At 34.5% G+C, this 15564-nt stretch overlaps 1 protein-coding gene across 4 annotated transcripts in view; it reads right to left on the bottom strand.

Annotated features, from left to right (window-relative positions):
• QSER1 (glutamine and serine rich 1) overlaps positions 1–15564 on the bottom strand; it is an 80600-nt gene that overhangs the window by 24491 nt on the left and 40545 nt on the right. For all 4 annotated transcript variants that reach the window (XM_069471247.1, XM_069471249.1, XM_069471248.1 and 1 more), the window contains one exon: positions 879–1201. In XM_069471247.1, coding sequence (XP_069327348.1) covers positions 879–1201 — 323 coding nt within the window. The remainder of the gene's footprint in view (positions 1–878; positions 1202–15564) is intronic.

The raw sequence follows: 15564 nt of genomic DNA, 5'->3' as shown, positions 1-15564 counted from the left end.
TCATTATACTTTTTAATGCCATTCCTGTCCACCTCCATCTTTTAAAAAAAGACAAAAGCAAGGAAACAAAAACCTGAAAATATGTTATCTTACACATAGTTATAATATTCTTATATAAAATTGTAACATCCTACTCATGGTTCTACAACTTGAAATCATGAAATTCAGTCTAGTTCCACTTTCACATGATAGTCCTGTTATTTTCTTTTTCTTTTTTATGACAGAGTCTTGCTCTATGGCCTGGGCCAAAGTGCAGTGGCATTACCATAGCTCACTACAACTTCAAACTCCTGGGCTTAAGCAATCTTCCTGCCTTAGCCTCCCAAGTAGGTGGGACTATAGGTACACACCGTGACACCCAGGTAATTTTTCTATTTTTAGTAGAGACAGGGTGTCGCTCTAGCTCAGGCTGGTCTTCAACTACTGACCTCAAGCAATCCTCCTGCCTCAGTCTCCCAGAGTGCTAGGATTATAGGCGTGAGCCACCGCACCCAGACAGTCCTGTTATTTTTCTCTAAACTGTTAAATTAACATATAAATATGATTTTCTCCAAACTACTATAAAATAATGAGTTGGGAGCCTTGGAAAAAATTAACACTTCAAAACTGCTATAATTACCAGTACTGAAATGTAACTGACTAGTCAGAAATATATTAATATATGAAACTAAGTTAAAGTTATAATTATTTTCAATGATTTTCTTTTTCAAAATATCTCACATATACTAGTTTGATTTTATCAAACACTTATAAGATAATTATGGAAATATAATTTTTTTGTTATTCAAGATAGATGCGTGTTATTGAAGTCATTATGAAGGGTATCATAGGCACTCCAATTAAACTATCACCGTTACACCAGTAAACGTTCACATCACCTTAAAAGTCTCTATGTCTTCTATCTTTACCACAAATTCATCACGTTCTCTGTATTGGCCTTCTCCTCCACTTTCTGTGTTCTCCTCATCTGTATGACCTTCTATGGCAACAGTGTCTTGTCCTTTTGCAAATTGGTCTGAAGGAAGACCATCAAGTTCAATGGGCTTTGGGGGTTCTGTAGAGTTTACATTTTCTGGGATATTTACTGCAGATGATGTACAGTGGAGAGTTTCTTGATTAACTGCACCCACAGTGGTGGAGGAAGTAGTAGCAGTACCAGTAGTATTGGCAGTTGGGCCAGTAGTTGCCACCTGTAGGGCTTCTGAAACTAAATCAAACAAATGCCAATTAGTACTACAAATATTTAAACATTTACATGTTTTGTGTAAAATCTGAGCAGTTTAAAAAGAAAGACTTGATTATTTTTGCAATCCAATTGGCTGAAACAAAACCACAGTAAGTTAAAAAATGGTTGTTAATTTCCAAGAATCAAAGATGTGAGAATTGAATCTGGATGACAAGCAGATTGCCAACCTACATCTATCTACCTACATTTTCCTCAATTCCACTGAAGTAAAGCAAAGATATTTTTAGAGAATAGAGATGTGAAAGTGATCAAAGATAAGGAAGGGTCAGCCAACCAAAGCTGTGAAAATTCCTACAAGATAAAAATCCAACTGTATATGGGAAAGGAAAACACCCCAAAATACTTTGAAACAGCACTAGAAGCTACTGAAATAAAAAGGATTATAAAGAATGCTACAAAAAACTATATGCCAACAAATTAAATAACGTAGATGAAATGAACAAATTCCTAGAAAGGACTCAAGAAGAAATGAAAAATTACACAGACATATATACACATAATGAAGCAGAATGAAACTTCAGAAATCAACTCTGTATTTATGACCAAATGATTTTCAAAAAAGGTGGCAAAACCATTCAATAGGGAAAGAATGGTCTCTTCAGCAAATGGTGCTAGGACAACTGGATAGCTGCACACAAAGAAATGAAACTGGCCCTCTGCCTCATGCCTTACACAAAAATTAATCAAAAATGCATTGTAGACCTAAATGTAAAAGCTGAAACGATAATACTCTTAGAGTATGGCTTTAGATAAGCCACCAAAAGCATAGCTGGCCAAAGAAAAAATAAATTAAACCTCATTAAAATGTAAAAATTTTATGCTGCATCTGATGCCATCAACTCAGTGAAAAGATAACCCACAGAATGGGAAATTATGTTTAAAAATCATATATATGCCCCAGACTTATATCCAGAATATATTTAAAAATTCTTACAGCTCAATAATAACCCAATTTCAAAAATGGGCAAAGGACCCGAATAGACATTTGTCCAAAGATGATATAAAAAATGATCAGAAAGCACATAAAGGCTGCTGAACATCATTAGACATTAGATAAATGCAAATCAAAATGAGAGACAACTATACACCTACTACAATGGCTACAATTAAGAACACAGACAGTAACAAGTGTTGACAAGAATGTGGAGTAAATGGAACCCTTATACATTGCACATGTATAATGTAAAATGGTACAGTGACATTGGAAAACAGTTTGGCTATTCCTCTATTAAGCATGGAGATATCATATGACTGAGGAATTCCACTTCTAGATGTGCACACTAGAGAAAACATCCACATAAAAACTTGTATGTGATGGCTGAGTGTAGTGGCTCACGCCCGTAATCCTAGCACTCTGGGAGCCGAGGCGGGAGGATCGCTCGAGGTCAGGAGTTCGAGACCAGCCTGAGCAAGAGCGAGACCCTGTCTCTACTAAAAATAGAAAGAAATGATCTGGACAGTTAAAAACATACATAGAAAAAAAATTAGCCAGGCATGGTGGCACATGCCTGTAGTCCCAGCTACTGGGGAGGCTGAGGCAGAAGGATTGCTTAAGCCCAGGAGTTTGAGGTTGCTGTGAGCTAGGCTGACACCACGGCACTCTAGCCCAGGCAACAGAGCGAGACTGTCTCAAAAAAAAACAAAACAAACAACAACAACAAAAACCCCCACTTGTACATCAATGTTCACAGCAGATGTATTCATAATAGCCAAAAAGTGAAAAAAATCCAAATGTCCCTCAACAGATGGATAGATATACAAAGTAAGGTATATCGACACTGTTAGGGAATAAACAGGAATTTGGTACTGATACATGCTACAACATGGACAAACCCTGAAAACATGCTAAATGAAAGAAGCCAGTCACAAAAGGTCACATATTATAGGGCTCCTTTTACATGAAACATCCAAAATAAGCAAATATACAGAGAAAAAAGTAGGTTAGTGGTTGCCTATAGCTGGGTGTGAGTGTGTGGACTGACTGCTAATGGGTACAGGGATTCTTTTTGAATGAGGAAAATGTTCTAAAATTAGACCATGGTGATGGCTGCACAACTCTATGAAACCACTGAATTATACACTTTAAATGGATGGATGTCATCATATATGAGTTATAATTCAATAAAGCTTTTAAAAACAAATACTTTAAAGACTAGAGAAATGCCGCCATTAGAGAATCATTGACCAATATGCTTGAGAGCACTGATCTTCCACCTTACTGTTATTAGCATTACCTGGGGGAGGTTTTAAAAACTACAAATATGTGACCAACCATGAGATTACAAAAGACGATTTTTTCACTGTGATCAAATTCTCCTATATTTTTAATTATATAAATTTAGGTCTGAGTAAATAAAAGTGTTTACTGATATACATATAAAAAATAATGAAGGCTAGAGCTAACAGAGGATCTCTGGGTTGAGGAACAAATAAAATGAACATGTAGCGTTCCAGTGGTAATTCTGAATAAATTTTGGTGAACTAAGTAATCATAGATATAATAATAATAAGTAAATAAAAACAGGAAGGCCAGTGATCCCCTTCCTTATACTCAGCTATATGCAGGAGTGTTTGACCATAGGCTAACATGCAAAATCTGCACCCTGAGAAAAGTGAATTCTACCTGTGCATAGTGGTGAAGCCCAGAGAGAATCAAAGCAGAGCCTGAGGCAAACCCAGACCTCTGACACATAGAAGAAATGGAAATGAAGACTGGCAATGGAATAAGTGAACTAAGTGTTTGACAACTGGAGTAAAACACTCTTTATTGTTACCAGCTAGCCTGCCTGTTCTTGTACCAAATTAAAGCTACCCTCATATATTTATATGATTCTTCCCAATCAAGGGAAAAAGGCTGCTGAGGAAAAACAGATGAATAACCTAATCATGTTAGGAGCCCATAGTATAGAATTTTACCCTAAAGTAATATATTTCTATAATATTATAGCTATACTGTCACACTTTTCTGTCATAAAAATATGTACATAAATGGAAACTGATTTGTCTTGTGACCAGAATTCTAAATATTAAACATTTCTAACATTGTAATAATTGCAGTTGATCCAAATTAATAACTTTTCAAATTTTAGTAAGTATTAAATGTAAAAAGAATGCTTCTGTTGGATGTGGCATATAAAAATTATTTGTAAGTGGATCCATGGGTGAATATTACTTACTGAGACAGATTTTACAATCAATTTTATTTCTGCTTTTTATTTTTATTGATAAGAACTGAGAAACCATGTTCATATAAATAATGGAAAAATGAAGGAATAAAAGGGATTTTGTTATAGTAATGTCACTGAATTTTGCAAATACTTCCCAAGTTATATGGCAAAAGAAATCACATGGCCATTTGTGAACAAAAACAGAAATACTCCTACCCAGCAGACCCTCAGAAAAATGAAATTGTAAAGGACATGCTTTAGTCAGATGCAAAATAATCCTAAGAAGAAATGAGGTATAAGAATGAAGGTTAGCCGGGCGTGGTGGCTCACGCCTGTAATCCTAGCACTCTGGGAGGCCGAGGCGGGTGGATCGCTCGAGGTCAGGAGTTCGAGACCAGCCTGAGCAAGAGCGAGACCCCGTCTCTACTAAAAATAGAAAGAAATTATCTGGCCAACTAAAATATATATAGAAAAAATTAGCCGGGCATGGTGGCGCGTGCCTGTAGTCCCAGCTTCTCGGGAGGCTGAGGCAGTAGGATCGCTTGAGCCCAGGAGTTTGAGGTTGCTGTGAGCTAGGCTGACGCCACGGTACTCACTCTAGCCAGGGCAACAAAGTGATACTCTGTCTCAAAAAAAAAAAAAAAAAGAATGAAGGTTAAAGTAGTAAATATATAAGTAAATCTAAAGAAATGCTGACTATTTAAAACACTATTAATGATGTCTTGTTGATTATTAAAAAAATATATAGAATTAAAATACATGGTAACGATAATATTTAAGTTAGGAGGAGGTTAAGCAGAGTTCCAGTGTTCAAAAATCTGTATTATCCAGAAAAGTAAGATACTGACAGATTTCAAGAAGCTGAAAATACATGTTGTAATTTCTATTATAACCAATAACGGAACAGAAATATTTCATCAAAATAATCAGGGGATGGGCAGGTAGACAAAGATATTAACGAAACAAGACTGACCATAGTATTAATGATTACTGAAATTGATGATGCATGAATTGGGTTTCATTAGGCCAATCTCTGTACTTTTTAATGTATTTGGAAATTTCCATGACAAAAGATAAGCAAATGTTTTTATTAAAAAAGAATGTATAGCTTCCAAATTAACAGAAGGAAAGTATATCAATGCTGTATGTACATGCTCTTTATATGAAGTTTTAAAATAAGCCAAACAAAAGTATAGTCTTTAGAGATGAATATACAAATATTAAAATTATAGAAAAAAAGCAAGGAAGTGATTACCACCCAAGTCAATTAGCGGTTTGCTCTAGGAGTTATTGGTTGGGTTTAATACTCTATTTTTATACTTTCTTGCTTTCCAATGAATGGCATTTAACACCATAAATTTTCTTCTTTGCACCACACTCTGGCCACATTTAGTTTCAATATATAATGCTCCACTGTCCATTCCAATTAGTTTTTCATTTCAGTTTTGGTTTCCTTTTTAAACAGAGTTGTTTTTAATTCTTTGTTCCTTTCTTTTTTTTTTTCCTCTGCTATTTTATAAAGTTATTGCATTATGCCCAGGGAATATGGCTTGAATGATGTCTGCATTTGCAAATTTATGGAAATTTTGTTACATATTCTTCTTTGTGTACATTACATTTCCATATATGTGGGTTATATTTCATTAAGAAAAAATGTTCCAAAAGAAAACATAGATATGGGAAATATACTAAAATAATACTAACAACAACAAAATTAGTATGGTAATATTAAAACCAGAATTCATTAAATGGGAAAAAGAGATTTTATTATGGTAAAAGGAAATTTAACTGTAGTAAAATTTTATGCACCTAATTACATGGATTCAAAACATCAAGTAAACAGTATTAGAAAAACAATACAACACACTGGGACACTTTAACACACCTTTCTCAGGAATCAACAGATCGAGCAATCTAAAAACAAATAAGGACAGAGAGGGTTTTTAAAAACTTTTTATTATTATAAAATTTTAAGAATACACCAAAGTGGAGAATACAAACCCTCCTGTACCACAACCCAGCCATAAGAACCACAAACATTTTGCTATACTTGTTTCATCTGGCCATCATCCCTTTTGTATTTGCTAGGGTATTTTAAGGCAAATTCCTTAAGGCAAATGACAGACATGTCATTTACCTTCAAAATATACACATACATTTTCCTTACATAGCCTAATGTCATCTATTATATTAAACAAAAATTAAAAGATATAAAGGATTTGAATAATATTACCAAACAAAATCTATTAGCACTTAGCATTCATGGAATACTGATAAAAGTTTACCATTTACTAACAAAATATCCATAAATTCCAAAATGTGAACATAATCAGGGTCATGAATTAATAATTAAAAAAAAACACTACTCGGAATCAGAAAAAGAACCCCTGACCAATCTTCATACCATGGGCTAAAAAGGAAATCAAAACTGAAACGATAAACCATTTGGAAAAGACAGAGCATTATAAACTAAAACTAGTGGAATATGGCCAGAGTGTGGAACAAAGAAAAAAATCTTACAGCTTAAATGCCATTCATTAGATAGAAAATATAAAAATAAACTAAGTATTAAACTCAAGAAGCCAGAAGAAAGAGAGTATTAAATTAAACCCAAGGAAGACAGGGGAAAAGCACCGAGATAAAAGTAGACATTAAGAAAAAGTGAGTAGAAGACAACAAGAGCAAAAAAAAGAAGTCTGGTTCTTCAAAAAGAACCATTTAGTAGGCAAAACCTTTCATAGATTGATAAGGAAAAAGATGCAAATAATCATTTCGAGCAAGACAGAGGCCATAACTACAGAAGCAGCAGAGACTAAAAACTTATGAGGTAATACTATGTACAACTTTATAACAACAAATTTAAAAATCTAAACAAAAGGAACAATTTTCCTAGAAAATATAACGTTCTTAAATTGACCTAGATAGACCAAGCTACCTCAGGAAAAACTTGGAAAGAGGGTCAGTTAGATCTATTCTTAGAAAGTTCTATCAAATCCCTATTTTATATGGCAAAGTTTCAAAGCTTAGACAAACATAACTTTCCCAATTAATTTGTAAGACCAACATAATCCTGAATACAAAAGTGAACAAGATTACAACAAAAAATATAAGCTAATCTTATTTATGAACCTAAGTGTAAAAATACCAAGTAAAATACTAGCAAGTTAAATCTTGAAAAGGATTAAAATAATTACCCATGACCAAATCGTTCATGGCAGAAATTTTTAAAAAAAATGTTTGGCATTAAGAAATCAAGCAATAACTTATCACAGTAACACATGAATATGGTGAAAAAAGCATTTATTAGAAAAGCTCAAAAATGACATGTGACAGAATTCAATACCCATTACTGATTTTTTAAAAACTTAAGAACCTCAAATTAGAAGGAAATTTTCTGAATTTAAGGAATATAGTATAACAGGAACCAATAAAAATATATTTCATAGTGAAACATTATGTATTTTACTTAATATCAAAAAGGAAACCAGGATGCTTGCTATCTCTGCTACTATTACCCAGTAGAGGCCAGAACGAGTAAGTTTAAAAAAAAAAAAAAGAGAGAGAGAGATAAAACTACCCTTGTTTTTATAAGACGTAATTGTCTACCTAAAAATGCAAGAGAATCAGTTGGAAAAAACTATTAAAATGAGAATTCAACAAAAATGCCAAATGTAAGATGGAGATAGGAAAATCAATAATTGCCATATATAATCAGTCACCAATTATAGAACAGTGTAGGGAAATTATATTTTAAGAACTGCTAAAACTAAAATATGTATCCATGTGGGAAACAATGGTATAATACTAACAGACATAAAATAAGATCTGGATAAGGAGAAAAACATTATATTCCAGGCCGGGCGTGGTGGCTCACGTCTGTAATCCTAGCACTCTGGGAGGCCGAGGTGGGCGGATCGTTTGAGCTCAGGAGTTCGAGACCAGCCTGAGCAAGAGCGAGACCCCATCTCTACTAAAAATAGAAAGAAATTATATGGACAGCTAAAAATATATATAGAAAAAATTAGCCGGGCATGGTGGTGCATGCCTGTAGTCCCAACTACTCGGCAGGCTGAGACAGGAGGATCTCTTGAGCTCAGGAGTTTGAGGTTGCTGTGAGCTAGGCTGACGCCACGGCACTCACTCTAGCCTGGGCAACAAAGTGAGACTCTGTCTCAAAAAAAAAAAAAAAAAAAAAAAACACTATATTCCATAAGAGGATGAATTATGGAGAAGATAATATTACAAAGATATCAATTTTCCCTTAACAATTAATTTAGGAATCCAATGCAATCACAATCAAAATCCTAAAATGCTGAAGGGACCCCAACTGGCCCATTACAGGAGAATTTGAGCATCAGAAATGACTATAATTGATAAGCCAATCAATTCTTAGAAATTCATTGAAAGGTTTCTGCTGCCAACCAAAATGACTCCACTAGAGTCTATTATTACCCAATGATTACAAATAAAAACTCCAGATAAAATATAAAATGTAACTACCTGAAGACTCTGAAAAGTTAGTAATAGCCCGCAGGTTGGGAGGAAAACCCAAACTTAAATATTAATAACAATCCTTACATGGAAATGTTTCCTGGATTTCTTTCCTCTCCTATAGCCTGGCATTAACCCGAGGATAGTCCCTAAGCAGAACTACACAGTGTGCAAGCAATAAAACTCCAAGAAAAACCCTATCACAGAGCTGCAATGCAGTGGGGCATCTAAAACCCTAAGAGAACCAGGGGCTTTTTGGCCAGAGAAACCTAGAAACAAGGCCCCTAGGTTAAAGGTATAAGGGAAATCCCAGTTCTTTCTTTCCTCTCATGGCATTGCCCCAGGGGCAGTCCCAGTTGCATTGAATGGTGTCAAAGCACTGGCAGCTAAATCTCTAAGAAAAATCCCTGCTTTCTAGCCAAATGATTAGGAAAGAGGAGCCGGAGATCTGGGTAGTATGGGGAAAATTCCAGGAAAAAGAGAGCTGGATAACCGGATCCTCTCATTCTATTAATACGTTTGATCCCACACAAATCCCATTTTTCATGCCTAAAATGCACATGTGTGGGATAAACCCAAACTACTAGCATAAGAAAGTCTTTAAAATCTGAAGTACAACATAGTCTACCACCCATCCAAGTTCCAGACTAGCTGCTAAAAGACATTCAAAGCAGCAAAGCAAAGGCTTTGAAAACAGAACTGACACTGGAACCACCATTCACAGGTGAGACAGAACTCATGGTCTGACTACTTGCTAAAACAAAACAAATTAGCATTTTCCAGAGAATTTTAATAGAACCCAGAGTTTTACAATATAGTACTAAAAATGTTCAGGATGTAATTCAAAATTACTCAATATACAAAGATCCAGGAAAATGTGACCAATTCTCAAAGGGAAAAGATAATCTACATGTCCCATCCGCAAGATGATTCAGAGGTTAGAATTATCAAAGACTTGAAAGCAGCTCTTATAACCAAGCTCCATGAGGTAAAATGAATATGTTTTTGAAATTAATGGAAATACGTAAGTTCTCAAGAGAAAAACTAGAAAAAGAACAAAATAGAAATTTTTGAATTGAAAATGACAATATCAAGTATAAAATTCAATGTATAGCCTCAACAGCAAAATGGGAAGGCTGTAGAGTTGGTGAACTTGAAGATAGATCCATAGAAATTATGTAATCTGAAGAACTTTTAAAAAAGATTGAAAAAATGAACAGGATTCAAGAATCTATGGAACAGTATCATGTCACTGGAGTTGCATAAGGAGAGAAAGAGACCGCTGCAGAAAAAAATATTTTAAAAAATTTTGACCCCCCCCACCCTGCCAAACTTCCCAAATTTGGTGAAAAACATACATTTACAGATTTGAAAGCTCAGTAAGTCCAAACAGCATAAACCATACCCAGACAAATCATAATTACATTGTTGAAAGTCAAAGAAAAAGTCTTTAAAAAACAAAAGTTCTTGGAGCTGAAGGGAAATGATACCAGAGGAAAACTTGCAACATCAGGAGTAAAAATAATAGAACAGAAATGATATATATTTTGGTAAGAATAGCAGACAATTTTTCTCCTCTTGTTATTTATACACACACACAACTGTTGACAACAAAAATTACTATTCTAATTATCAGGGTTTTCAATATAGGTAGATTTAATATATAGGATACACATACATACATACACACACACACACACACACACACACACACGGGAGGATAAAGGGAACTGTGTGGTTTTTAGGCTTCTACATTTTACCTGAAATGGTAAAAATATTAACTCTAAGTAGATTGTGAAAAGTTAGATATGTACGTTGTAATCCCTAGATCAACCACTAAAAATATAATGATACAAAGAGATACTGCCAAAAAAAAGAGATAAATTAAAGTGAAAAACTAAAACTTATTCAAAGAAGTTTTTAAAAGATACAAACAGGGAAACAGGAAAAAAAATCAAAGGTGAAAAACTGAAAGCAGTAAAATGGATGTTCTAAATCCAACCATATCAGTAATTACATTAGATGTAAATGATCTAAACATACCAACTGAAACATAAATTTTCAGATTGCATTTTTTTAAAAAGGACAAAAATGAAATATATATTATCTACAAAATATCCATGTTAAATATAACATCACCGAAAGGTTAAAAGTAAAAAGATGGAAAAAGATAAAACATGCATCAAAAGAAACCTGGAGTGGCTATACTGACATCAGACAAAGTAGACTTCAGAATGAGGATTATTACCAGGGATAAAGAGAGAGATTGCATTCTCACAAAAGAGTCAATTCAGCAAGACTTAACAATCCTAACTGTGTACAAATCTAAAAACAGAGCTCAAAATACATGATGTAATAATTGATTGGACTGAAAGCAAAAATGGACAATTCCATAAATATACTTGTATACTTCAACACTCCTTTCTCAGTTTTTAATAGAACAAGAAGATAGACAATCAGCAAGGTGAACAATACTGAAACCAACTTGATTTAACTGATATTTATAGGACAATCTACTCACCAAGATCAACCATATTCTGGGCCATAAAGCAAATCTTTAACAAATTTAAAAGAATTACAATCACACAAAGTATATTCTCTGTCCTCAGTGGATTTCAACTAGAAATCAATATAGGAAAATCCCCACATACTTGAAAATTAAACAAGGTAACTCATGGACTAAAAAGGCAGCATCAAAAGAAATTTCTCAAATTTTGGAACTCAAAGAAAATAAGTAAATCACATCCAAATTTGCAGGATGTACCTAAAGCAGTGCTTAGAGACAAGTTTACAATATTAAATGCTTACAGTAGAAAAGAAAGGTCTCAAATCAATAATAGAGGTTTCTACCAGAAAAAAAAACTAGGAAAAGAAAAGCAAAATAAACCTTAACAAAGCAAAAAAAATTAAATAATAAGAACAGTAGAAATCAATGAAATTATCAACAAAGGAGAAAGGGCAGTGAAACTAAAAGCTGATCTTTTAAAGAGATCAATAAAATTGATAAACTTCTATCCAGACTGACCAAGATGAACAGAGAGAAAATACAAATTACTGACATCAGAAATAAAAGAGGAGAAATCACTACAGATGCTACAGACATTAAAAAGATAATGAGGGAATGCTACTATTAATAGCAATTAATTAACTTAGATGAAATGGGCCAATTTCTTCAAAGATACTAACAAAACATGGCCAAGAGCTGGGCGTGGTGGCTCACGCCTGTAATCCTAGCACTCTGGGAGGTAGAGGCGGGTGGATCGTTTGAGCTCAGGAGTTTGAGACCAGCCTGAGCAAGAGCGAGACCCCGTCTCTACTAAAAATAGAAAGAAATTATATGGACAACTAAAAATATATAGAAAAAATTAGCCAGGCATGGTGGTGCATGCCTGTAGTCCCAACTACTTGGGAGGCTGAAGCAGGAGGATTGCTTGAGCCCTGGAGTCTGAGGTTGCTGTGAGCTAGGCTGATGCCACGGCACTCACTCTAGCCTGGGCAACAGAGTGAGACTCTGTCTCAAAAAAACAAAACAAAACAAACAAACAAACAAACAAAAAAAACACAGCCAAGAAGAAATAGACAAATTTGAATAGTTCTGTATCAAAGGAATTGAATTCCTACTGAAAAATTTTTTGACAAAGAAAACTCCAGGTCCAGATGGTTTCATTGCCAAATCTGACCAAACACTTTTGGAAGAACTAGGACTACTCAATCTCTTGCAGAACACAGAAAAGAAGGGAACACTATCCAACTCATTTATGAGGTTAGCAATTACCTCTTACCAAAACCAGAAAAGTGGACTACAAAAAGAAAACTGCAGAACAATAATCATTGTGAACATAGATGCAAAAATCCTCACCAAATATTAGACAATTGTATCCATCAATGTATAAAAAAGATAACATATCACAATCAGTAGAGTTTATCCAGAGAATGCAAGCCTGAAAATAAACCAGAAAATCAATCAATGCAATCTGCCATATTGACAGACTAAATAAGAAAACTGCATGATCATCTAAACAAAGAAAAAAGCATTGACAAAATTCAACCTGTATTCATTACAAAAACTGTCAGCGAACAAGGCAAAGCAGGGGACATCCTGACAAAAGGCATCTACAAAAAACTGACAGTTAAAATCATACTTAATGGTAAAAGACTTATTCTATCCCCCAAAGATTGAGAACATGACTAGGATGTCCATACTCAAGACTCTTATTAAACATACTTGAAGTCCTAACCTGTGAATTAAAACAAGAATGAAAAAGGCTTACGATTAGAAAGGATGCAATAAAACTGTCCTTATATGCAGATGACGTAATTGTCATAAATTTCTACACAGAAAATCCTAAGAAATCTACAAAAAAAATCCTAGAATAAGTTATGCAAATCCATAGGCAAATATGCCACTCACCTTCAATGAAATTAAATTATAACTAGCCAATGCTTCCATTGGCTTGATAATAATAAAGTTACTTGATATAGATTCAGAAACATTTTAGTAGTGCAAAAACTAGTTTTTTACTGCACTTGAATACAATTTGAAGGGAGGAGGGACCAGTGAAAACAGTACCCATCTCTAGTTTTGGGATTCAAACAGGTTTTCTTCCCTTAATATCCCATTGGTCTTTTCAATGCAAATACAGAAATCAGTTAGACAACTGTGCACCATCTTTCCTAAAAAAGCCTAGCACTTAGTGTACATTGATCCCAGATAAAGTTTCATTGTGTTTTCTTCTTAATCCAGTAATTTTTATTTTACAGACAATTATTTCATCACAAACTTTACTAGAAAACACTTATTTTACAGCAAGGAACATGCCCGTTAGGCATATAAATAATTTAAAGTCCAAAACAGGAGAAAACAGCTGTAACTAATGACATTTTCATATGCTCAGAATTGCTACAGCAGTCTACAGAAACTGGCAACAAGCCAAATGTTCCAGAAAATATTTAGAAATTGGCTTCCCTGCTTTTAACTTAATTACCATGGAATTATGAAATGCGGGGTACCACAGGCCCATCATATCCTATGACTTCATTTAAACTGATATTGTTCAACATATGTGCAAAACTCAGACTTCTAGTCACAAAATTAAAAGCAAAACCCAACTATTTAACTCATGGTTACCTTAATGTTCTACTTTTCTTTTATATATCCTCATTCATTCAACAAACATTTATTGGGTATCTATTGTGGAATAAAAATAAAATCCTAAACTCCCCTGACTGAACAGACTCCCTTAGCCAAGGAGACCACAGAAAAACTTAAAAACTAAGTTTCCCAGCCATGAGGTGATGAGAGGTCAGTCATGCTTCCTCCTAAGAGTTAAACAGAAACCACCCCTGAAAAAATAAAAAGAACAGAAGACTCCTCCACTGACTTAAAATTCGACCAGGTTAGTGCCTTAGCCAGATTCCCCTCTCTTATTGCAATTTCAACAGGACAGTAGACCAGCTTACAAAGCATTCCTCCCTAATAAATGACCACTGACCCTAGACTGGTTCTGGCTGGATTATGGAGGCTGCACACAAAGTGCCTTGTGTCCTAAGTTTTAATGTTAACTCTGTCCCCCAAGGTGAACACAGGATATATGTAAGATATGTTTACCTATCACACATGTGTGCAACCCCCTTTCATGAATTTCACAGCGTCTCCCATAACCTATTAAATGTGTATGTTTAGCCAACCTGTTTAGCATAAAACTCCTGTCTCACCCTTCCTTCCTGCTTGTTTTCAGGTCTCAACTGGAGGTTCTGCTTCTCAGCATGCAGGCTGCAACCCATCATAAGAAATAAAGTTCTCCTTTCCAAATTTATAAATCTCATGTCTCTGAATTCTTTCAAAAACCCTAGGAGGAGGATACGATATACTATGTTATAGTCTCATTTTACAGATGAGGAACACGTCCCTAAAGTCACACCACTATTAAGCTAGGATTTGCACCTAAGGTGATTTAACTACAAAGCCTAAATTCTTAACTATAACCATTCACTGGCCTAAAGGAACTCACACTAATGAAATATATAGAAGTGTAAAAGAACAAATTAAAACACAAAAGTAAATGCTTTCATAGACAATTAAGGGCTGTGGGAATTCAAAGGATAAGAGCACTAATTCTGCCTGGAGTGGCTTCCACAAAATGACTGAAAATAATTTTGAAAGACAACTAAGTATCTGCTGGACTAAAAAATGGGGAAGAGAGCAGCCTAGGTAGAGAAAAATCTGTTCAAAGGCTCATAATCGTGAAAGGCGGTTAGACGTCCAAGAAACAATGAGAAAATCAGTAGTTACAGAAGAAGGAAAGTGGAAAGAGTAAAAACATGGAAAAAGGAAAACTTTTACATATTATCTTTATTTTTTTCCCATGAAGCATAAAGAGGTGTTTCAAAGCAGAAGTAACAATCAGCTTTCCTTTTATACAAAGATAAAATCTGATGACAATGTGGAGGATGGAATGATGAGGAAGATTCTAATGAAAGTAGAATGTTGTAGTCTGTTGTAATAGTTAAAGTAAGAGATGATGGGTTCTTGCAGATTAGGCAACAAAGATGGTAAAAAGAGAACTTCAAAGACCTAAGAGTTAAGGACTGGGTTGATAGTGATAATTTTAACTAAAATGAGATAATGGATGTCTAGAAGAAAGTAGTTTTAGACTCATA

Source organism: Eulemur rufifrons, chromosome 6, assembly GCF_041146395.1.
Source record: "Eulemur rufifrons isolate Redbay chromosome 6, OSU_ERuf_1, whole genome shotgun sequence".
Lineage (NCBI taxonomy): Eukaryota > Metazoa > Chordata > Mammalia > Primates > Lemuridae > Eulemur > Eulemur rufifrons.
Note: the sequence above shows the minus strand (reverse complement) of the source record. Positions and strands in the feature narration are given on the sequence as shown.